Consider the following 24,641-nt stretch of genomic DNA (forward strand, 5'->3'; position numbering starts at 1 on the left):
GACGTCAAAAGATCACACGTAGCTTGAGACATAGTAAACTGGGGGTTTCAAGCGTGTTGAGAACTCTTTCTGGCCGTTTCTATTAAATTACGTAAACTTCTATGAATGCGGGCGTGTTCATGGACATTTCCCTCATGACATGCCACGTTGCAACGAAGGCCCTTCTCTACAGATCTCATTCTCTATTGTACCCCACAAACGACAAGACAGGAATTTTCCGTCCTTCCCCCCCGGGACTCCATTTGGAAAAGCCTGCGAGCGATGGTCTCGATTACCATCGGCTGCGATGGGTGGATGGGGGGGACCGATGCCAACATAACGCCTTGAAATCAACAAACAGGAAAGAAAGAAAAAAAAGTCCAAATGCGGGACTGGGTATGGTGCGGTCGGTTATCTGCGGTTAAAGTTCAAGAACTTGCTCTGTGAGGTTCGTTAGTCTCTGGCTCACCAGCAAAGGGATGGATGGAGAGGGTCTTACCGCCATGAAGAGAATGATCAGGTTGCTGCCGACGAAGGCGGCAAAGATGCCAAGATCCCGCCAGCGGTTGCTGAACTCGAGGCCCAGGGGCTGGTAGAACTCGTCGCCGACCTTGTACGCGCAGTACTCGCAGCTCGACGTGTCGTTGCTGGCGAGGTAGCCGGGGCCGCCATTGTCGAAAAAGGGCTGCATGTACTCGCCACAAGTCTGGCCCGGCGGCGCCGTGAAGGGGTTGAACTCAGCCTTGGTGCAGGCCACCTTGAGGTCGTGCAGCGCCGTGACGACCATGCCGCCGATGAGGCGCGTAAAGGGGTCGAGTTGGTATAGCCAGGCACGCCAGAAGCCGGGCATCTGGGGCGCGGGGATCGTGACGCCACAGAAGAGGGCGAAGGTGATCATGATGAAGGGGTCGAACTGCGACGAGATGAAGGGGCTCGGCGTCAGCGACGCGAGCGCCTGGCCGAGGGACACGGAGAAGAGCTCGGTGATGAGGATCATGAAAAACTGGTAGCCCGCGCGCGACGAGTCGGACTGGAAGCCCGGCATGTAGTACAGCGGCAGGAAGAAGGCGACGGAGCACATGATGGAGTAGGGCAGCTCGGCGATGGTGATGGCGGCGGCAAAAGTCAGCGGGTTGTACATCTTGGACGACGACTCGCGGAAGAAGAGGGCGCGCTTGACGTGGAACATGACCTCGACCTGGCTGATGATGAGGGCCGGCAGGACCGTGACCTGGAACATGACAAACACCTTGTACTGCAGCGAGCTACGGCTCTGGTCGAGGTTGAGGTACGTGAGACCCGTGATGAGGGCGACGACGACGTGGTTGAAGAGGCGTGTGAAGAGGTAGTTGGGGCTGCGCCAGAAGCTGAGGTTCATGCGCTTCACCACCACCTTGAGCTGGTGCCACTGCGGGCTGGCGTACTCCTTCTCGAGGTCGTGGTTCGTCGTGCGGCCCGCCGCGACGCGCTCCTCCTTGAGACGGCTAATCGTCTCCTTGACGTTGGCGAGCTCGGCGCTCTCGTCCCAGATGTCGGCCCAGTCCTTGTTGCCGACGCGGGGCGCCGACCCAGCACCAATGGCCTCGAGCATGTACTCGGCCACGTTATCCGTGGGCCTGGCGACGGCGCCGTGGGCCTTGAGGTAGTCACGCAGCACAACGGCGTCCTGGCCAATGTCGCCAAAGTAGACGGTGCGTCCGCCCCGCTGGAGGAGCAGCAGGCGGTCAAAGTTCTCAAAGAGGGCGGCGTTGGGCTGATGGATCGTGCAGAGGATGGCCTGGCCGGCGGCCGCCAGCTTCTTGAGGAAGCGCACAATGTTGAAGGCGCTCTGACTGTCGAGACCAGAGGTAGGCTCGTCGAGGAACAGGAGGAGCTCGGGCTTGGCGGCCAGCTCGACGCCGATGGTGACGCGCTTGCGCTGCTCGACCGTCAGGCCGAACTCGGGGGAACCGATGATGCAGTCGGCGATGTGCTCCATCTCCAGCAGCGCGATAATCTCTTCGACGTACGAGTAACGCTCGGCGATCGGGGTCTCGTAGGGCTGGCGGAGGAGGGCAGAGAAACGGAGGGCCTCGCGGACCGTCTGGGTCGGGTCGTGCAGGTCGAGCTGCTCGGCGTACGAGGTGCTTCGCTGGAACTGCTTACCGGGCTTGATGCCGTCGACGAGGACATCGCCGTGGATGACGCCAATGTTCTTGCGGGCCGCGAGCACGTCGAGGAGCGTAGTCTTGCCAGCACCGGATGCGCCCATGAGCGCCGTGAGCTGGCCAGGGCGACAGTACCCATAAACGTTGTTCAGCAGACGGCGGGTGCCGCCAGGCACGGGGACGTCGTAGTTGAGGTTCTCCCACGTGAGGACGGCTTCCGATTTTATGGACAGGTCGGATCCCTCCTGCTTGTCGCCGCGGCGTTTGCCCGCCCTCTTCTCGATGAGGGCCTCATTGAGCCTCTTGCGCTCCTCGTTGGGCTTCTGGTAGACCTTGGCCGAGTTGCCGTTGTTGCCAAAGTTGATGAGCTCTCCGAGAGTCACGTTCATGATGAGGAAAAAGACGATGAGGGAGAAGATGATGCCCCAGTTGCGCCACAGGTCGCCCTTGAAGTAACTGAACCCGGCGGCGATGTAGGCTGAGCCGTCGACGATGGTCGTGCCAGGCTCGGAGCCGGCAAGGGTGCATACCTGGTGGTTGATATCGCCGTAGCCGGGGCCCGAGGGGATGAGCGATTCGTCGGAGCAGATGAGCTTCAAACGGCTGAACTCGTTCTCCATCATGGCGCTGAAGGCGAGACCAAGCGCGTTGACCCAGTAGATCCAACGGAGCCACTTGTGCTCGGACTGGTACTGGATGAGGTAGCCGGACGTGACGACGAAGAAGGTAATAAGGACGACGGCGAACTTGATGGCGTAGTCAAAGTCGGGACTGATGCAGCCAATGATGCGGAAGAACAGCGTCATGGCGATGTTGCCGGACAGAATCATTAGGTAGAATGTGAAGAAGGCTCCGGCATCGCGGACGAGACCCGACATGAAGTAGACGATGATGGAGAATACCAGAATCTGGGTCGCCGCAAAAGCCTGATCGACGATGATTTGGGCGATCCATAACGCCGACGGCCGGTGGAAGGCGTAGGCCTTGTGCTTGTTGACGATGGCGCGACCGGTCATGGTACTGGCCAGTTCGGAAAAGGCCTGGAAGGCGTTGAACAGAAGCGAGATGAACATGAGACCTCCCTTGCTGAAAGCACTGGCTGAGGTCGAGCCGAGACGGAAGAACAGGGTGCCGAGGACGATGGCGATGACGATGGAGCGGAGCCAGGAGAGGAACAGGGAGAGACGGTCCTGCAGTTTGAGGACGAACTGGCGCTTCATCAGGGCCCAGACCTGCAGATGGAAGCCGACGGCATAGACCGACTTCTTGGAGGAGCCGCGCTTGGCCTCGTGGACGGCGACCTGGAAGTCCTCGTGCTTCTCCGACTCCTGCGCGAGGCGGGCCTTGTACTCCTCCATCTCGCTGTCGAGCTGCTTCTGGTACTTTGACGTCTTGAAGGCCTCGGCGAGGGTTTCGGGGCTGTGGGGCGCGTTCTCTGCCGAGCGGCCGGCGGCGTACTCCCGCTCGAACTCGTCGGTGCAGCCGGTGACGTAGTCAGGGGTAGTTTGTCTGGGGCGGGGTGCGAAACCGAGGCCCTCGAAGTAGGCTCGAGCCTCCTTGGCGGGGCCGAGGTAGACCTGCTTGCCCGCGTCGATGACCATGACCTTGTCGAAGAGGTTGTAGATGTTCTCTGAGGCCTGGTACAGGGACACAAATGTGGAGGTCTGGTACAGGTTCGTCTGGACGCGCAGGGATTTGACAAAGTCGAGGGCCGTACTGGCGTCCAGGCCGCGGGTGCTGTTGTCCCACGAGAGGACACAGGCGTTGCTGATCATCATCTCGGCGATGGAGACACGCTTGCGCTCGCCGCCCGAGACGCCGCGCACGAAAGCGTCGCCGACGACGGTGTTGCGGGTGTGCTCAATGTTGAACATCTTGAGGAGGGTGGAGATGACCTGCTTCTTGAAGTCGTTCTTGGACAGGCCGGCGGGGCGCTTCGCGGGGACCTTTGTGTCGAGAGCGAAGCCGAGGGTCTGCTCCACGGTGAGGGTGGAGTGGTGGATGTCGTCCTCCTGGTTGTAGACAGCCTCGCCGCGGTACTGCTTGAACTCGTCGGCGGTGAAGGGCCCGTAAAGCACCTCACCCGAGACGTCGGTGTACCCACCACGCCAGTTGGCGATGGTCTTGAGGAACGTACTGCAGCCGGAACCGGGCTTGCCCAGGACGAGGACCATCTCGCCGGGCTTGCAAACACCCTTGAAGTGATCCAAAAGAGTGGCCTCGACGCCCTTCTTGTTCAGTCCCAGCAGGTTCATGACCGGAGTAACGTAGTCGACGAAGTTGACAAAGGCATCAGGGAAGGTCTGGACGTAGTTGGTGGTGCCGCCCATGCCCTTGACGGTGAGCCCGTCCCAGTAGACGCCAATGTGCTTCGGCCGGATGCCGGCCTGGCGCTCGGCCTCGACGCCACCGCGCAGGACGGCCTCGAGGTCGAACTGCTCGGCCTCGGTGTCTGAGGAGGGCGAGGTAGAGTTGACATTTGTGACGGCCTTCTCGACGTCGCCAGACTTGCGTCGGCTGTTGACCCTGCTTGCGCGCGACATGCCGGACAGCTCGCGCTGCAGCTCGGCGAATTCAGCCTCGGCCTGGTGGACCGAGACACCGGTGTGAATTGCGGAAAAGCCATCGGGGTTGTTGCGGCGGGCCTCCTCTCGTTGATTCTCCGAAACATCGGCGGCGGTCGAGGTCGAAGATCGCGGGGCCGGGTGCGCCTCTGCCGTGTTCTTCTCGTTGACGGCAGGGCTGCCTCCAGCGACAGCCTCCTGCGTCTTCTCAAACTCCTGGTCCGCCATTGGACCGTCGCGCTGAGAGGTCTGTCTCGTTTGGTTGTTGCCCACTGCGAATATGATCGTAATGCAGTGGTCGAATTTCAGTACTTTGCGATTACAGGCGGAAGAATGAGAGGTCGGGTACTGAGTGGTAAGTGAGTAGTTGTGGTAACAATAGTATTAATAGCTATTAAAGGCGCGTGGTGATCCCAGACGGCCGGAAAGTGGCGGTGGCTGGCCCGTGCCGGTGAGACGAAGATGTTGTAGCGGAGGTACGGGGATGGTGTACCGAGGGAGAAAGGAGGAGGGGGGGGAAGGTAAGCGAAAGAGAGAGAGAGAGAGAGAGAGAGGAAGACGAGAGGATGAGAGAAAGATAACGAGTCGGGGGATGTGTCGGTTTCAAGGAGATGAAATAGTTGTCAAAGGACCTGTGGGAGAGCGAGAGGTGCTTCGGACCAAAAGAGCGGTCGTTCGGCCGAAAAAAAACAAAAAAGGAGCAGCAAAGGTCGACTCACAACCACTATAGGTCCAGGTGAGTTTCGGGGCGATGAGGCACTGAGGAGAAAATAGGAAAAAGAGACTGTTTGCTGAGAGAGTCGGACAAAAAACCAAGTGGTAGTTACCTACCTAGGTATCCATCCGTAAGGTAATTAGGGGGGATAAAAAAAATAAAAGAGGGCCCCTCTAGGACGGCTTGGCTGCCCCGTCGTTGCTCCGCCAGATCGACTTCGGGAGCCATGAGAGATGTTGGTGTACAAATTGTATTACCAATCAAGGATCAATGACAGCGTTTACCTGGTGTATTGTAGCCGCACCCTCTCGGATTTGTGACCCGGACGTAGGGCGCCTTAAGCCCGCGGCGGGCACTCGCGGACGGGGTACCCTGTAAACTCTTGTCCAAGTAGTTAGTTGTTGCTTGTCTCGCTTGTCCAAGAGGAACGAAGGTGGACTGCAGATTAACTGACTGTACAGCATTCAGCCAGCCATGTACGGATGAATACATGGTATTCCCACCTTTTGCGGGTGGGTGATGTAGGTACCGTATATCTCTTGTGTGGTCACTGGCAGCAAAGCAAGAAAAAAAACGTGCAGATGTGACTAGCACCAACGCGGCAATGGAGGGGAGAGGGTCCGCAGCCGTAAAATTGACGGGGAGACCCAGACCATGTCGATTTTGCGGTGGTGGGGGTACGGCTGTGTGGATCATCCTTCGACTTCTTGGCGGCATGCGTGTGCTGGATGAGCCATCCTGAGCCACCATGACCATGATACACCTGCAAGGTCACAGGCCAAGGGCTAGACAGAGGCCGGCTTGCTCGATCCGGGGGGGAGTCAGAACGGTCGAGAGTGTGCGGCGTCGGCGTGACAGACAGGTGTTGTGCACCTTGCCATCTTGGACGAAGTGGAGGCGGTCAGCAAGGAGGGGGATGGAAAAGATGGGATGGAATGATGAATGGGATGAATTGGATGCAAGATTTTCTTGGGGTCGTCGGCTGCTTCGTCCGAGTGTCTAAGAGTGTGTCATGATGTGTCGTCTCGTGTAGACTCTTGAAGGGGAAAGACTCGGTTGAACGCCGTCTCGTCTCTGTGCGTGACAGAGACAAGAAGGCCGGCGGCATCTCATCGGTCGAGACTCGAAGATTGTCGGATACACCACGTAGCGTAGCTCTCAACACTATCAATCGGCCTAAATCCTATGTGTCCGTCATGGAGGCCATCGCAGGATGGGTGAGCGTACTGCAGGCAAATATTGTGGGTACGAGTATCGGTTGAAACGCAGGGATCCAACGCCGGTGGTCGACGCTTGACAGGCGTACAAAACTCCGAGAGCGAGCAATGCAGCTGGGCAAGTAATACGGGGGTACGGATAAGCGCTGGGAAATTGTTGATTAGAAGAAGGTACCCGATAGAACCAAATAAAAAACAAGAACCACCTACATAGTAAGGAGAGAAAAAGTGGCTGACGGGTAAATGCTCCACCCGTCCCACAGAAGTAGATACTTAGGTACTGCAGCGCACGTTGTCGCGCCGCGTTGACTGCAGCTGGCGTAAAAAGGCGGCAACAAGGGGGGCCTTCTCCACTTTCCTTCCCTGATGCCGGGTTTTTACTTACCATAGTAGGCACTGAAGGGACCTAGATACTTTGGGTAGGTAAGGTAGATAGTTGTATGAGTACCTACCTAACTGTACTTGTCGTCATCAGTCAATCCTTCTACCTTTTATCAGCCTGTTACTGATCGTCTTCAGACTTTCCGCCGCTGGAGTTGCGGTCGAATGCTCTAGTTTTTGAGTTACGGCAGGCAGGCTGCACTGCTGCTGCCGCCGCCTGCCTGCCTGCCGCGCAGTCTACTGGTACAAGTCAGTGCGTAGGTGCTCCTTCACATCCCTCCCTCAGCACCGGCATTCGGCAATCTTTTCGGTGCTTCTTCTTCACAGCAAATTTGTCTTTTCGATGCTTTTTTCTTTTCTTTTTTTTTCTTCCTCTGGTTTACGTTGCCCCCCTCGGTCTTTCCCCGTGTTACACAACCAGCCAGGCCATCGATTATCCAGTTAGAATAGTTGAAATCTCAACTTTGTCATGTATGTGGGTCTTGCGGATCGCATCGAGTCATCCGGCAAGACATGGGGCGCTTTCCCCTTCCCCCTCCCTTCCCCTTCCCTCTAAGTAGGCCCCAATGCCTTGTTCTGGACTAGCGCGGATTGTTCGGCTGACGCCCTGAAGCCAAATCGCGAGCCCTGTTGCAACCGCGAGTGGTTCGGGTTTCCTTGAGTGAGCGACTCGAGTTTCGCGGCCTGTCGTCTCTCCAACGAACGCAAACACAAGCAAAAAAAAAAAAACAAAAAAAACACAGGTTCCTTGAATCTCGTTCATCTGGACTCGGGCCAGCAGTCCGTCCAATCGATGAATCCCTCCCCTATCTTGCATCTCGCCTGCCGATCTGACAGAGGACTGGACCCTCTTTTTCGCTGTTCGATGTACGACGACGGAGACCTACCACCTCACACCATCCACACAGGGGCCTCATGTGCGAAATTGCGCTGCGGAGCACGATGGCGCCCAATGTGGACTTCCGCATCTCTTTCCTTACATAAGCTTCCAGATCCTCCATTTTGCACTTCGAATAATCTATTGTACCCGTACCTGGTGTATACTGCATCCGAATGGACGTCCAGTTATACATCAAATCGAAAGGAAGAAATGTGGTTGATTGGGTATGGGTCGGTGGACATGGCATAGCGCCTCCCGCGGACGCCCCTCTCCTCTGCTTACATCATTCCAACGCCGTTCTCTTCGTCCGCCGCAACGGAGCTTTCCCCCTGGAGATTGCCACTAAATCTCCTCCTCGCTCCTCTTGATTGACGGTCAAGCTTCAGTCGTCACCCACGGCTTATCAAGCATACCGGCCAGTCGTGGACTTTTTGAGCGTTGCCAAGCCCGCTCCTTATACGACTCACGGTCAGCTTCACCAGTGTAGTCAAAACCTTCAAACTCGGTCTCGCTCATACGGGTAAGCTTATCTTGTATTCGACCGTTGCGCGGACCATCGTCGGCCTTCATGGTGTAATTAGTGAGCTTATTGTATCTACTTACTTACGCGTTATTACGCACAAAACGACCATGGGTAAGAGCAATTAATAAGTCTCAGCTCCCCCTTCGGAGACTCCCCCCTCCCTGCGCCGCCTCTCCCGCAAGCCTCTCCCGCACGCCTCTCCCGCACGCCTCTCCGCTGCAAGTCCGCTGTTAAGCCGCATTTCCCACCGGATGCCGCCGGCCAAACCCTCCGGTGGGCTTGGTAATGCACCGCCCACTACAAGAAAACAAGGCCGTCAGAGCCACAGCGACATCAGAACTATGAGCACCATCGGAATCATCAGAATTGTCAAAGTCATCAACACCATCGGGTTACTCACGCCGCTGTCTTGCCCCGACTATTCAAGGCTGAAATGAAGCTATCATCCCGGGAGACCCCAGAATTGTCACCATCACCCGGCCAAGCCCCGCCGACAAAATTTACACTTTGTGACCAAAGGGAGGAAACAGTCGGTCCGTCTCACTCACTAACTCGCTCACTCGCTCACTCAGAAATAACCTGCGCCTGAATGTGACGTGACAAATCCGCGCATCGCACGCGAGCACATCGCTGGCATACTAATAGGACTAATGGTACTAGTGAACACGCCGACGTCCAGCCTGGTGATTGACCGCCTCGGTTCCAAGTGCCGCGACACGAAACATGGACGCGAAAGCCCACTCAAGCATCCACCGTCTATGCTCGGCTCCCACCTCCAACTTTTGCCTCTCGTCAACTCTGTTCCCCGCCCTGATGAGCAATGTGATGACGCATACCTAGGCAAAGCAGTAAAGCCGCTCGCGGCGCTGCTTTTCTGGCGACATCAGACTGAGGGACGCCCTGACGTTGCTTGAAGTTTCAGACCGACCCTGAAGGCAACTTGCTTGTCGTTTGAACTCGTCAATCGGGGACCGTCTCGCCCCTGACAACTGACTACGACTCGAAAAAGCCATTGGGCGTGTTATGTCGTTGCTGACGGCCAAGAGGACCTATACATGCACTACCCGTATACTTACATGCCTAAGCTCCTCCTATCAGGCAAGTCCCGCCTTATTCCGCCGGATTCCGCTCAGTGCAAAAGGCAAGACTTCCAGAAACTCTGGAAGCAATCCCAGACGCCGCTGGCGCACAGGGACCGCGGCTGGTCCGTGGTGGTTTTGTGACATCTGCTCATGTGAGACTCGAATCTTTGGCCGCCGGCCGGTACCGAATCGGTCGCTCTCAGGAAGGGGCAAGACGCTGACCCCTCCATCCAAAACATAGTCGTAAATCGGCAACAAACTCTATTTCATCATCCGGGCGGAGCATCTCCGTCCCGTCCCATCACCCAACCCGACATGGCACGGCCTGTGATCGCAGCTGGCGATCTCTTTGACGGCCTGGCCATCATATCGATCCAAACTTTGGCTGGTCTGTACCTGAAAACCCCTCCCATTGGGTGCCGGAGTTTTTCTCCCAGCCCGAAGCCGATTCGGATTGACCTCGTGATCCGCGTGCACGTACTTGTAAACGTGGGACATTGAGAGTTCAGCAGCGCATGTGCCTTGCAAGGGCCATGTGGTTGGACGAAGCTGGCAGAAGTCTGAGTGCAGCCACAAACGGGCACTGGAACCGACTCGGCAAGGGGCCACCAGAGCTTTCTTCTCGACGTTACCTGTTGGGGCCTTGCTGCGGCACCGTCCCCGACAATTGACCAGGTTGAAGCAAAACCTCTACTCTGGGCCGTCCCTGTTAGACGCCTCCACCCGTGTTAGGCTTTTGATGGCGGTCGAGATAGAGTTGGAAGGCCCGCTCTCCTGATTTCTATCTTGACCATGTTCAAAGGCCCAACGTGAGAACGCCCTGGCGGCTGGCCTCCACCCAGTATGCGACAGCCACTGAGGCTGGTCAGAGATCCTGTCCCTCGCAACAGAGGGAGACCTTGGCGATGACAAAACGCAAGAACGGAGACCCTCTCCGTTCCGTGCTGAGCCGAGCCTCTGGATGTGTTTCGCACAGAAAGTAAAGTCGATAATAGGAAGACGGAAGGATGGGCATTTGGCGATTGCATGGACGGGAGGTAAGGTAGATGTCTCTATGCCACCTCTCTTGAGCGATCCACGAAAGCTACCTGGGCGTGCAGTCTCGCCCTTTATGTTCAGCAAGCCGCCGTTGACTCTCGTCCTGGCAGCATGTGTTCGTGAGGGACCCTTGTTCTCGCCCGGGTTTTGTCGCGGTGGAGACATCGCTGGGGACGAGGTCAGGAAACAATGCATGCCAGGAGCCGGGATACAAAAGGCTTGGCCTGCACCAGGTCTTTTTTCGTAGATAGATTAAGACCGGGGTTTTATGAACCCCAGCTGAAAACGAGGGTTTCACGGTGTGATAAGTGCAGTAGGATATTGGTAGGAGCGGGTTCAACTGCGTCTTGTGATGCCTGCCGGCGAGGGACTCTCAGAAAGACACCAGCCTACATCGTTGCAACATCAAAGGCCCTGGTGTGCTCGCGCAGTTAGGTGCTCAACATAAACCCTGTGCTTGTGTAATCATAGGAAGATTTCGTATTCTTCTTCACTTGACCGCTCACTTCGTAGCGGTATTCCATAGTTGATAGGTTCTGTGACAGACACGTGCACAGTTTGGGTAATCTTGTGGTTCTTCAATTAACTCGGGCAGAACGCAATCATGTTGGGATTTCAAAGCTGGGGGGTACTTCTCTGGGCTCACGTGAGCTAGGAGCGCTATGAGGGGCACACATAACGTGATCTGTCGTGTTGAGTCTGCCAGCAAAGACTATTCTTGTAAGGAGGTCCTAGTGTTTGACACGGTCACGCAAATGAGTCAAAGGAATTGGCTCTTCGTCGTCTGACTGTAAAGTCGAAAAAGTCGCAGAGTGTAGATAATAATCCCAAGATATCACTGGCCGCGGCTTAGCTTGGGAGATAGTATGAAGAACAATAGAATTTTTTTTTCGAGTAACAGAGTCCGTTTATATTCGCACTTGCAGGCGTCATTGTTGGCTTACTCGGGTTCACGGGAGACAGCGTCATGAACGCGTCCAGTGGCAATAGAAGAACGCCGTCCAATGCTCTCGGCTCAGCAGGACGGAGTATGTCGTCAAACAACTTGAGTCACAGAACGAGTTCCCCAGATTGTACCGAGTGCAACTTTCGCCAATGCCGGTGTGCCAGTAGCATTCATGATCTGGGCGTTGGAGGGACAGAGCTCGTAAACTCCCATACCTCGCAAGAATTACTGGTGGCCTGGCGATCATACGCTTCAGCGCCGGGTGTCAAAGTTCTAGGAACATTTTCCATTGACAGAACTGGCCGGGGCGAGGACTTTGTCCGTCTGACTTCACCCCGTCGTCGTGCTCGAGGGTTCTAAGGTGAAGCGGATCGTCGAGCAGAGGTTGGCGAGGAGCCTGTCTCAGAGTGGTTTGACAGGTACCTTGTACAGGCCGCTGTAGCAACCACTTTCCGCCCAGAATGGCAGATATCATCGGAGACCGGACTCAATTGCTGAGTTACAAAGAAGGCAGTATGTGCTGACTCAATGATCAACCATTGGCATGTTGAACCCGAGTTCTGGATACACCAAGTCGCCCATCGACACAGTTCCATTATCGGAGACCTGTAGGTTTCCCTTCCCCATCCTCACGAGCCTCCCCTCCTTGCTGTCATCCCACTCCGCCGTCGGCCGGTAGTATATCCCAAGGAGCTTTCGCGTGCTCGGATCGAAACTGAGGTTCCACTCTTTCGGTGTTCTTCGGCTACCTCCCGCAAAAGCCTCCAATGCCGCCGAGAAGCTCTTGTAGGGGATCATGTCGCTGAACCACAGCGTGTAGAGAACCACGCCCCATTTCAGCTCGCGGAACGCATCGAGGCTCCCGTAGACCTCTTCTACCTCCCGCAGAAGCAGGCGTCTGTTGTGGTCCGTAGCTGAGTCGTAGACTTTGAAGAACGCGGCCTTGGCTTCGGCGACGTACCTGGGCTCGATGAGGTATAGGTGCCCCTCATATCCGCCTTCGCTGATGCGGATGGCCCGGCGGAGGAGCGGCCAGCTGATCGAGTTAGGGCCGTCGAGACCCCACTCCGGCAGCAGCTCAAGCTCTATTCGCGAGAAACTAGAATCGCCATCATCGACGGCTACTTTGGACATCGGCGCCAGGAGCCGGAGGAGGTTGGATCCGTTCCACCAGATTGGCCCCATTCCGTCCGTCGTCCGGAGGAAGACCTTGTAATCATCCGGTAACGGGTCGCTTACCTCGAGCCGCTTCTCCAGGTCAGAGATGTCTTGATGCGAGGGCGGTGGGTGACGGAGCAGCGTGGCGGGCCTGAAGATCTTTTCCGCGTCGAGATCGACGGGACCGAGAGCCGTGCGCTCGATGAGCAAGCTCTCTCTATCAGGAGCGTCGTCCGGGGCATATTCTGCGTTTGAGCGGGTGTTGGCGTCGACGTCCCGGACGAGCTCCGAGATCGTGAACCCTTCGTACGGTCGACTGGGACCGTTTCTCAACCTCCTGATGAGCATCGCGCAGCCCGCCTCGGCGGCGTCGCGGAGTTTCGCGGCGTCGATCCCCAAGACTTTGATGAGGTCGTTCTTTTGAGGGTCGGTGAACCACCCGTACCGCCAGAGAGCTCGCATGCTTCCCAGCATCGGCATTTGGTCTTGTGCGCTGTGCTGTTTGGCGATCCACCTTCCCCAAGGCTCGATGCTGTATTCGTCACCCTCAAAGTCTCCGTCCGACTTGTTCTCGTCCTCGTCCTTTCCCCCATCTTCACTCTCTGGCTCGTCTCTGACCAAATCATCGGCTATAAACTCGTCGATGAGTTCTTCCTTGGTCTGGTCTTCGGCAAGAAATCTCTCGCGGTTTTCAGGATTATTACCGGCCCTATTTGCGTTGCCCCCGGAACCGAACAGCCGTACGGCAAGGTCGAGCGTCAAGACTCGCCCCGTCGCCTTGACGATCTGATTCATGGGCCACGGAGCCAGCATACGCTCCCACAACATCCAAAAATCGTGCATGCGAATCGGTATCGGACCATGTGGGTTCGCCCTGTTGGCCTGGCCAAGCGCCAGCCCCTTGGCCAACTCAAAGGTCTCCATATCCTCGCGCCAGGGACAAGCGAACCGATTGCAGACAAGGGTCCGGGCATATCTTTCCAACGCATCTAGCGTCGTCTCGTTACCGACCCCCGCCTCCGGCCCAACGGGTCCGGGCCCCGGTCTCGCCCACGACGGCCACTCCCCGACGTGCTCCCACGCAAAGGCGAAGACGATCCTCGTGAACGGGTCTGATCGCGGGGGGTGCACGGGGACGGCGTGGTCTTCCACCCCCTTGGCCAACGCCTTGCATTGCGCATAGTCCGTCGTGTAGACCTCCGGCCCGTACTCGCGGAGGTCGAACGGCGGGGCCCCGTGCGCGTGCAGAATGCTCAAGAGCCGGGTGCCGTATTCCACCTCGCCGAGCACCGCGAGACAGACGGCGGTCTCCCGGACCCGTAGCACGACCTGGCCGAGGGACGGCTCTTCGGCGATTGCCGTGGGTTCAGTGAGGTGGCGGATGAAGAAGTCCATGTCGACGTCGTTCCCAGATCAGGGGGTATGATGCTCTGTCGAGTGAGATAAGAGAAGACTTACTTGGCTAGGCTACTGCTGATCGGTTGATCTGCCACAATTCAAAACGTCGAGATGCGGCGAAGGAAATGCTAAGCAAAAAAAAACAACAACGAGGTACCACAGCCTCGGTCTTTATGAGGCGTTCGCGGGGCGCGGGTAGCGCTTATGGGCCATGCAGCGAGATGCAAGCGTTACCGTGTTTGTGAGAACATCCGCGAGTGCGGCGTCAAGTGAACATCCAATCAAAAGGAAAAGGCAAATGTGGAAGAAGCGTTAGAAGCTTACTTGGAGTCATAGCCTCAGTTATTGTCTCAGTGTGCAAGTCAACGTGAGCGCTTAAGAACTTCGATGCCCTTGCGTCTGGCGTTCGGGGTGCCAACCTCACCGGAGCCATGATGCAAATACAACCGCCGCAGCGAATGGTTTTGCAAATCCCCAACATGCCGACCCTCCCAGACAAGCCTTTGTGTCGGGTACACCAAGAGCCGTACATATCCTCATGAACATCCACCACGACAATGACGAAAACCTGGAAGTGGGTCGGGTGGTCTTCGAAGACAGGGCTTCATGATCGTCCATGTCCTAGTGGGATCACAAACCATGGCACTCAAGTCCGCGCAGGACCCAATGATCACCGCATTCACCTCAACTCCCAACAAAGAGCCGGCGTCATTACAGGACCAGGACGCCTTCCGCTGCGGTCCGCACAATGTAAAAAGGGGGGGCCCAAGAAGACAAGATGCTCAATCCACTTTAGGCACGAGTTTCGAGCAGCACAAATACCCCGCTAGTCGGCGACTTGGCAAATGAGCCGTTCCAAATGGGTTTAGTTGCGGGCTCCAAACGCCCCAGCGCCATGAGCCCCCCCCCGTAAGGCTGGTTGGGAAAGGCGGCAGAGTTGACGCCATCCTCCTCGCTCCTCATACAGGAAGGAAGACAGATACATCGTGGGTCGCCGGGTCCTTGACTTATCACCGTCGAGCCCGGCAGGCTGTAGCGCTTGTCGGTTGTCCTTGGTGGGCCAGCAAGCAGCTCAAACAGCCGGGGGCTGGCGCGCGCAATGCAAGATCCCAATATCGCTCCCCCAGCTCTCGCGCTCGAGACGGGGCTGCAATTGGTACCCTCCCTGGTGGGTAGCTTTGCAGGCGTTGGACAGGGGCGGATGCCCAGATATGGATGTTGATCGCAACCCTTGCTTCGCGATTTGGTTGCCTGGCCCCAGCCGTGCTCATGCATGGGGGGGCTTTGCGGCAGTTCATAAGAAGCTATCCTCGTCTGGTTTGGCGCCCGCGATCCTTTTTCTCTGATCTGGTACCTTTCCACGCATCTGGCATTCTCTCGTAACCACCGACTCCTTGCGATACCCCTGCGAACCAACCACCCAGGCTCTTCCGGTACCTGGATGCAGCCTCTTGAACAAAAGTCGTTGCTTGCTACCAACCGACCGGAGTGGTCGACGGATATTCGACGGCACGAAGAAGAATACGAGATGGATTCTTCGTTCGGGCAGAGGATGGAGCACAGCCAGCCCAGCAATGCGTCGTCGTATGTCGAGAATGGGCTGCACCCTGTCCCAGAGTCCGCGTCGGACAAGATCGTTGGCGGGCCGCAATACCATCAGTACAAGCAGTACAGCCAGGTGCCCACCTCGGGGGGTCAGCCCATCGAGCCCGTCACACAGAAGAGGAGGATATGTGGTGTGGGCAAGGCGGTGTTTGTACTATGGTGTATCTTGGGTTTCTTGCTCGCTGTTCTATGCGTCGTCGCTGGCGTCTTTGGCAGCATGATTGCGAGGCAAGACGAGCGGATACTGGAACTCAAGAACGTCGCAGCGACGCAGTGAGTTTTACGTCTTGCTTGCATTGTAGGACCCGGCAGCAGGCTGACAATCGCATCAACTGTAGAACCACACAACCAGACACCAACGCCACGTCGACGACAGCGGCGCCAGCGGCGACAACGACGTGGGTCGAGGTCGCTAACTGGGAGTACATCGGGTGTTACCTGGACAGCGCGGACCGCGCGTTCCCGGACAAGTACACGCTCATCGATAACCAGACGAACCGGCTGTGCGCGGCCGCGTGCGCCGACTACGAGTACTTCGGCACCCAGTTCGGGGACCAGTGCTACTGCTCCAGCACGCCGCCGGAGACGGCCGCGCCGGCGTGGAACTGCGACATGCACTGCAACGGCGCGCAGACGTCGGAGATCTGCGGCGGATACTTCTTCTTGAGCGCGTGGAAGAAGAAGACGACTTGAGACGAGAAGAGAAGATGAATGCCACAGCTTTGGAGCTGGAGGGGGGGCTATGATGAGGTCTCGCTTTGCGGCTGTAACGACTATCGCCTGAATCGATGAAATTGTGTCGGCACACGGCCCTGGAGTTCTGGAAAAACTTTATAAAACAATGGTTCGCGCAAATACCCTGGATAGACGATCGGATTAATGGAAAATCGAAACGCAACGCGATAGCTTGGGGGCTTATCCGTCCTCTAGGAGGGTTCATGAGTTGTTGTCTTGCTCTTGTGGGATGTTGTGATGAGATCAAATGGACACAAATGCGTCGCTTTATTAACGTCAATCACGGCTGTCTGTTCAACATCCAGCAATGGATCTAAACAACCTTGGCCGGTTGGCCCAATGGCAAGGCGTCTGACTACGATTGAGTAGAGCATCAGGAGATTCTGGGTTCGACCCCCAGGCTGGTCATTCTTTTTGAAACTTTGCCATCGGTGCGTTTGGGGTGAAATTTTTTTTTTTTAGCGGGTGCGGCGGGCCAGACAAAATGGGTCTCCGTCCGGGGTAAGGGTTTTATGTCCCGGCCCGGGATCTGTTATCGACGGATTAATGTTTGCCTTATACAATGAATACTCATTGCCGTTTTGCTCTAGAGAGAACCTAAAATAAAACTAGAAATGGTAATCTACATGGCCTTTTTCTGTTCTTCTTCTGAAATTGCAGAAAACAGCTTGTCAGATTGGATGGAATCCGACTTTGTTCGCCGGCGCCGGCCGGATCTCCATTTATCGGGATGCCCCACTTCGGCATCGCTTAACTCCGAACAGGTACGTACCCCAAATGACTGACTCTCTGCTTGCAAAATATTTCCACTTTCACTCACGAACAACTAAATCCGGGGATCAACGCTGAGCCATGTCGTCCTCCTGCCCTGCACCGCCAACACCGGTACCGGTATCAGATCTGTTGACTCTCGTCATAACGACGTCGCCGACACCCTCAGCCCCTTCAACCGAGCTCCTGGACGCGGTGTTCCAGTCCATCCGCCTCCACTGCGGCGACCTCCTGGCATGTCGCATTATCGTTGTCCTCGACACCTTTGAGCGCATAGGTGAAGTTTCTAGGTTAAAGAAAGGCCAAGTTACAGGGGAAGGGGCCGAAGACTTTCGAAAATATAAAGATAATGTCAAAGGTCTTGTCTTGGGGGCGTACGGGCATCGTCCAGACATCAAGGATGAGTTGGTTCAGGAGCAAGGCGAAGCCGAATATGGCTACAATGGCAGAACGGCATCCGCCACCACAAACATGGCGACATATACCTTGAGCCGGACGCAAGATTTCCAGGTTTCCTTCATCGAGCCATCGGAGAGGCTGGGCTTCGGATTGGCTGTGCGAACGGCTCTGAGGATAACGACGACGCCATACGTGTGGATCCACCAGCATGACTGGACGCTCGTCCACGACATACCCGTGGCACCGATACTGGACGTCATGAAGAACAACGATGTGGATGGAGAGGGGCCCGTGAAGTACGTCTGCCTCGCATCGGTGCGGATGCTTCAGTACGCCGAGACGGCTCACGTGCAAGACTTTGCGCATTTGCGGGCGTTGACTGCCAAGCTCAAGAACGACTTCACCTCACACTCGTACCCCGGGACCAAGGTGCCGCTGACACCCATGTTCTTCTGGCACGACAAACCGCACATCGCCTCGACGCAACACTACCTGTCCCGGGTTTTCCCGACGCGGCTGGCAATACCAAGGGGCGCCTTCATCGAGGACACGATCGGGCACCGCGCGAGAACGCAGATGAAGGAACAGGGCATGTGGGCGAGATGGGGCTGCTGGCTGTTTTATCCGGGCGAGGGCAGGCAGTTATGTCTGAGGCATTTAGATGGCAGACGTTGGAGAGGCGCGGAGGCGGAAACTACTCTCAAGGCGATGTATAAACAGACAAGCAGAGGGTCAACACCAACACCAACACCAACACATACGGAGGGTTGACAGCTTGTTTGCATTTAAGACCCTCGCACCGCAGCTGGCAGTATCAATAGACAGTCACATAAGAAATAGCCTGTTATTGCAATATTTCCATAGTCATAGAAAAGATACGAGAACTAGGGTTAGAAGATTATAGAGTAGTCATTACACAAAAGGAGAGGCTTCGGCGTCTGCAGAGACAATAATGGATCAATTACAATGTGTTAAAGTGTCAGAATTGGGCACTGTAATGTTTTGTCATTTTAGTTAAAAGCGTAGTATTCTGGTTCCAGGTTGTTGATTTTGTTTTGCAAACACGATCACGCCTCATTTCCTGATACTTGCCAATAGCCATTCGCATTCCATCTTGTGTCCCCCTTGCGCCGTCAAATCTTCAATAATGGCTCGACTTCTGCCACTGTCTCACAATGCGTTTGTATTCTGACCTCGCATTACCATCACCACCGAGTGTAAAGAGAGGCAGTCTTGCGTTCCTTTAAGTACGATGCATTTGCTTTCCCCGCCGCGCCCACCACATGTGGCCATCTCAGACACGTCCCGTGGGCCGCCATGATCAGGGGCGATAAAGATTTTGGCCAGAACTCGGACTATTACTGCCTGATCGAGGCTTTCCAGGACATAATTGAGCACGACGATGACCGCAAGTGTCCGCGTCAGGGCGTTCCCTGGGGGACGACAGACTAAAGTCTCCACCGATTCGAAGATCTCCGAGCGGTCAACTCGACGATTGTCAAGTACGGGCTTGAGCCCTTGCCCCTTTGTAAGTTCCGTGACCGTCGATCAGAACACCAGAAAGCCTCAGTTGCGGTTTCTTGTAGAGGCTTAGAAAGTTGTCAATACACTGCCATCGCACCAGGAAAGTGCTCTGAGACTTGCGGCCGACAGCCGGGTAAAGGTGCCCTCGCACGGTCTGCCTAAATTGATCCTACTGCATCAAAGAGCTAGCATTTCATCCAGCCACCGGGGTCGATAGGACGTTTGCATAGCCGTACAGCTTCGTTGTTGAACCCGACTCTCCATAAAGTGGAAGATCTACCCGAATGCTAACGCCCGCGGTGGAGATTGAACACCTGCAGTTGTCCGCGAGGCTCTCGACAAACGGGGGATGCCACTGGTATCGGCTATCCTGGAGCCGCCTATTTTCCTTGTCCCTGGAGAGCTCTGTCCCGGCTTTATGGCTCGCGCCACAGTCCGGATCTAGCAACAAAGAACAGATGCGACAGGGCTTGTAAGGGCAGCGGCGATCATCCCCCTCGACGTAGAATATCTACTGTACCTGCAAAGTCAGCACGCATTTTCGAGAAGACGGTGTCCAACGTGAAAGTGCGCCGATTCTCCTCGACTTTGAGCGGCGAGTCTGAAAGGCCGTATGCGATTTAGGGAAAAGGAGCCGATGACCCTGCGTGGGCTTTCACGGCCCGCGATGATAGGAACGGAGCGAACATGGAAACCGTGCTATGCTCCCCCGTCAACGACCAGGCGTCTGACCATGCTGAGGTATGTCGTCGACTGGACGCGGACACTGGGGCTATCCAGACTCACATCGGACCTCGAAAGAGTCTGCTGAAGAGCCTATATTTTGCGCCTTCGAAACAAGATCGTTTATGGACTTTTACGGCGAATGGTTTGGCTCAAACTAACAGAGTAAAGTCCGGCTGACACTGAGCCACATCCCGGACTGTGGATCATCGTCAGCCGAGTTACCGAGGATGACAAGAGCCAAGTCGGAGTCGGCAATGGCTCTGAGACGCCGAAGGAATAAAGGTGCATATGCCGGTACTTAACTGGCGACAAACCTGCTACGGCTGCTGACATATTATGACCGTATGTGGACGAGTTGAAATGTTGCAGCACAGCTTCTAGAGTCCCATCTACCTTTACAGCTCGTCAACTAATTCGACGACAATCTGTAAAACACGGTTGGACCCTTGCATTGTTTCGCCGAGTCAGCAACCGGGCGCACAATTGCAGCATACCCCAAGGTCAACACGTTGTATGCCAGGTTGACGACGCCTACCAAATGGGCAAAGCAGCGCACGAGCCCCGATCACCATGACTGCGAAGCTAGCTTGGATAGCCTGTCCAGTGTCGGAAACGAGCCCGCTCGCACCCTGAGTCGTACTCATGGGACAGCCCCTGTCATGCGCATGCGCGGGGGGGGGGATTGGCCGGGAAGGTTACGGAACGCAGATCTTTCGAGATGTAACATCAAACGGCTGCTATGCTTTTCAATATCGAAGAGGGAGGTAATTTTTTTTTGTTTCCAAGAAATGTTTTGCATTTGTACATGCTATGAAGAGAATAAGGTATCTACAGAACGAAGAGCGGATCACAAGCTGCAACAGAGCCCACTGCCCCGGACAAGATCACAACCCACGAAGGTTGGGTCCCTCAGCAGAGCGGACACCGGCCGTCGTGTCAGCGGGGACCAAAAAAAGTCAAAGAGGCGACTTTAGATCTTGCCGAAGCCGGCGGCGCTGCTGGAGACGGAAGAGGCGGCGACGGCGTCGGGGATGTCGGCGGAGCCGAACTTGGACAGGACGCTGGTGTCGGAGCCGTCGAATTTGCCCGAGCCGGTGAGGCTGTTGGCCTGGCAGGCGCGGCCGAGCTTGGACTCGCACTGGGCGGCGTTGGAGGAGGTGATGGCGAGGGTGGCTCCGGCGCCGCCGGACTCGAGGACGGTGGAGATGCCGTTGAAGACGTTGCCCTCGGCGAGGACGTAGCCGCCCTCGTCGACCTCGAAGGCGTGGCCCGAGGTCTCGGCCCAGTAGTTGTTGATGGCGTGGACGAAGGAGTTGCCGTTCACCTTGGGGGAGCGGCCTGGAAATGAGGTCAGTGTTGCCGCACAGAAACAAGATGTGTGTGTGTGTGTGTGTGTGTGTGGTGGGGGGGGCTCTACTCACCAGAGAAGTGGTGAACGTAGTTGTTCTTAAAGGTGATCTGGTCGTTGGAGCCGGCGAAGTAGGCGGTCCAGTAGTGGTAGCCGTCGCAGGTGGCGGAGAACTCGCTCTCGCCGTCAAAGTCGCAGTTGGAGACGGTCACCTTGCCGGAGGCGGAGGTGCCGAGGACAAGGTGCTGGCGGCCGATCTTGGAGGTCTGGAGAAGGGAGACTTGTCAGAAATACGTGGCAAGGTTGTGAAGAGGTGCTTCACATGGACTTACGGTAACGTGGTCGATCCAAACGTTGTCGGTGGTGTCGAGGGTGATGGCATCACCGCCCCAGACGTACTTGGGGTTGATGTTCTCGATCTTGATGTTCTGGATGATGACGTTCTTGGCGCCGGCGATCCGCAGGCCCTTGCCGACGATGACGCCCTTGGAGCCGGAGCCGACGATGGACTTGTTGGAGGCGACCTTGATGGGGTTGAGGCCGGCCTTGTTGTACGTGACGGAGACGGTGGGCGCGTCGGCCTGGTAGTTGTCGCACCACTTGTCCTTGTTGATGGCGACCTGGCACGCCGAGGCGGTACCCCAGGGCGCGCATCCGGTCTCGGTGGCGGTGCCCTCGGAGTCGGTGAAGTCGAACGTCTTGGTCAGGAGGATGACGCGGGCCTCGCTGTCGCCGAGGTACGAGACCAGCTCGTCGTTGGTGGTGGGGGTGACGGCCGTGGCCGAGCCGCCGCCCGTGACGCCGGAGGCGAACCCCTCAGGGGTGCCGGAGACGGCGGAGGCGGCAGCGGCGTGCTGGACGAGGGCGGCAGCGGCCAGAAGGAGAGACTTGGCAAACATGGTTTATTTACTTTCTTGGAAAACGAAAAAAAAAAACTGGAAAGAAGATGAACGAGTGGGCAAAAAAAGAAAAGAGTGACTGCGGAATGAAAACACCAAAAGGGCGGTCGGTTAAGCAGAGAGTAGGCGGAGGAGCGAGTTGTTATATCATCCAGAGGCCCCTTGGAAACTGGGTCCTCTCGAGCCAGTGTGTTAATCCATCCATCCACCCGTCCAATCCATCCAGTCTCCTTCGAGATCCTCTCATCAACATTCCCGGTATGAGCTGGCCGCGCGGTCGTTGCAACGCCGGCCCCTAGCCATGCAGGCGCGTACGGATGGTGTAGACTAGACAACACCGTGGACCACACTAGGGGATATGACGGGGCTCTGCCTCTCCACAGACAGAGTTCCAGGCGAGAACCAACGATTGCCGGTTGAGGCAGTGATGGTTGTCGTCCGCAGCGTCATCCCTGATGTGGGGTGGGGGAACCCGGCGACTGGGCCGGGGAATTCAAGGCACAGACCTAATCAATGTAAAGCTCGATCGACGTAAGACGGAGAACGTGCTGTATGACATTGATTCTGCCAGGTCCACCCTAACCTGCCACGCGAGTCCCATCCCGGGCTGTGGACGAGTTGATGGGCCTCTCAGAGACTACAGACGCGTCCCATCCCAGTCCGTGTTGAAGGGCATCGAAGAATCCCGACCCCCCCCCTCCCAACCCATCGCTCACTTTCCGACCACGGCGGAGTCCACCACCCCCTTACCTCCCGCAGCGGAGACGAACCCCCCACCACCCGAATCAAAATCAATCCAGGGGCCTGGATCAACATACGACGTCCATATCACGAGAGTCTCCGTCTCTCTGCCTTTGGAAGGGCTCAGAACAAGGGAGCTCAGGACGTGATGGAGCCACCAGAGAGATAGCCAGCACGGCAGTTGGTTGCTATTTATTGTCCTACATGACACATGAGCCCTCGTCAACAAGGTCTCGGGGCTACATGAGAGTGTCCACGGTGGGCTACTTGTCTGTCCGAAATTGAAACTGCTCTCGGAACCCGCCGACTCGGCAGGGAACGGCTGGGTGAACGCTTGCTCGCCAAGGCGACGTAACATGCGCATGTACGAAGTACTCTGTCCAGCTGTGGGAGCCGGTCAAGTTCTCAGCCGCTCGTCGTTGGCCGGCTTCTTTCAGTACGGAAAACTCTTATGGATGTCCATGCGGGGGGGGCCCGGTATAATGTAACCAGGAAGGCCCTTCTCCCCTGAGCCGTTGCAACGGATAGGAGGCGAGGCCCATTCGGTGGGATGCCGCACCATCAGTCAGGCGAGAACTACCTGGTTGTTGTTGTTGTTGTTCTACACCACGGGACACTGACACTGTAACTCTGCATTTGGCCTTCCGTTCTCGAGGCTGAGTTTGTCTCTCGATTAGGAGGTGGTTGGAGACCGCCGCCATATCCAAATTGACTTGGCAACAACGACACATGCAACAGGCGTGGTGTGATTTACTCGTCGGCTGACACATTGTTGACAACTGTGATTAGCAGACACAAGTCCTAAAGTGAAAGAGATTAAGCTGCGTCATCGTCCCGAGGGAGTGTTGACATGTTGCAAATTCTCGTGGTCCCCCTGGGCTAGGGCTGTCCTGGAGGCCGTTGGCGAGAGCAACACACTATGTGCAAATAGGGAAAAGTCCGTGGTTGCACGACTTGCATTCCCCTGCCAAAGGAAATCTGCCACACACACGACTAGTTAGTTAGTTGTATTAGAGTCTTTAAGAAACATTTTGCCAAGCGCGCCAAGACGGCGTCAACAACCACAACTCAACCTACTCTGCGCTGTGTTTGGTTGCTTGAGCTTCGACTACACCGTAAGCGATAGATTCAGGCAAATTTTCTGGGCCGTCACACTTGGCCGCAGAAAGTCAACGTCCTGCTCACCAGCGTCCCCGGTAGATTTGTGCGCTGAGAACCCGAGGTTTCGGGGGTCCGATGTTATGTTTTACACCACTCCTATTACACAGCAGCGAGGAACGGATAAAAACGTTTGATTAAGCGGTCTGCACAGCCTGTTTTTACAGCAGATACAGGGGTCTGGCCCGGGGGGGGGGGGGGGGGGGGGGGGGGGGGGGCCTCCAGATCAAAACTTGGGTGTGTGCGCCCCGCAAAGCGAACAAACTCTACTGCGCATCGCGCATCGTCAAACGTGGGTGGTGCGGAAGCCCATGTGCTTTGTAATTGCGCATCCCGAAAGTCAATCTAACTGCCGCCAAGGCCCTTGGAGACCGATTTCGTGCCCGGAGATGATCGGAGGGGGGGGGGCTCTCCTCTTGTCAGCAGCGCGATTCACGGGCAGAACTTCTACGGCATTTCTGGACTACAGCACGGTCAAACATACCCGCACTCCGTTTGATGTACGCTCCGGGCGCTGATCGTCATTTGGCGAAGGTGTCGGCTACCACTCGGGGAACTGAGCTCAGGACGACCCGGTGGACTCTCTGACGACATCGCCGTATGACGACAGGGGGGCAGGTTGTTTATCGGATCAGGACGCAATATGGCTAAGATATAAAAGGACCTTTTGCGTTGTTTGAGCATGAACAGAGTTACTGGGGAGAGGG

General features: G+C 56.3%; 5 protein-coding genes across 5 annotated transcripts; 2 read left to right on the forward strand and 3 right to left on the reverse strand.

Moving 5' to 3' along the window:
* Window positions 1–390: 390 nt before the first annotated feature.
* CH63R_06505 (ABC-2 type transporter) lies at window positions 391–4,918 on the reverse strand (the record flags this gene model as incomplete). The annotated part of the gene is made up of 2 exons (XM_018301480.1): window positions 391–420; window positions 479–4,918. 2 exons carry the CDS (start codon window positions 4,916–4,918, stop codon window positions 391–393), a joined length of 4,470 nt encoding a protein of 1,489 aa, XP_018159330.1.
* Window positions 4,919–11,997: 7,079 nt separating this feature from the next.
* CH63R_06506 (uncharacterized protein) lies at window positions 11,998–14,025 on the reverse strand (the record flags this gene model as incomplete). Its single annotated transcript, XM_018301481.1, has 1 exon — window positions 11,998–14,025. The coding sequence occupies one exon, from the start codon at window positions 14,023–14,025 to the stop codon at window positions 11,998–12,000; it is 2,028 nt and encodes a 675-aa protein (XP_018159331.1).
* Window positions 14,026–15,469: 1,444 nt separating this feature from the next.
* On the forward strand, window positions 15,470–16,326 carry CH63R_06507 (Wsc domain containing protein; the record flags this gene model as incomplete). Its single annotated transcript, XM_018301482.1, has 2 exons — window positions 15,470–15,906; window positions 15,972–16,326. The coding sequence occupies 2 exons, from the start codon at window positions 15,470–15,472 to the stop codon at window positions 16,324–16,326; spliced, it is 792 nt and encodes a 263-aa protein (XP_018159332.1).
* An 894-nt stretch (window positions 16,327–17,220) lies between these two features.
* Window positions 17,221–18,309, forward strand: CH63R_06508 (Alcohol dehydrogenase; the record flags this gene model as incomplete). The annotated part of the gene is made up of 1 exon (XM_018301483.1): window positions 17,221–18,309. The coding sequence occupies one exon, from the start codon at window positions 17,221–17,223 to the stop codon at window positions 18,307–18,309; it is 1,089 nt and encodes a 362-aa protein (XP_018159333.1).
* A 2,449-nt stretch (window positions 18,310–20,758) lies between these two features.
* CH63R_06509 (Pectin lyase) lies at window positions 20,759–22,035 on the reverse strand (the record flags this gene model as incomplete). Its single annotated transcript, XM_018301484.1, has 3 exons — window positions 20,759–21,126; window positions 21,210–21,402; window positions 21,469–22,035. 3 exons carry the CDS (start codon window positions 22,033–22,035, stop codon window positions 20,759–20,761), a joined length of 1,128 nt encoding a protein of 375 aa, XP_018159334.1.
* Window positions 22,036–24,641: the final 2,606 nt, after the last annotated feature.

Source organism: Colletotrichum higginsianum, chromosome 4 (assembly GCF_001672515.1).
Source record: "Colletotrichum higginsianum IMI 349063 chromosome 4, whole genome shotgun sequence".
Classification (NCBI taxonomy): domain Eukaryota; kingdom Fungi; phylum Ascomycota; class Sordariomycetes; order Glomerellales; family Glomerellaceae; genus Colletotrichum; species Colletotrichum higginsianum.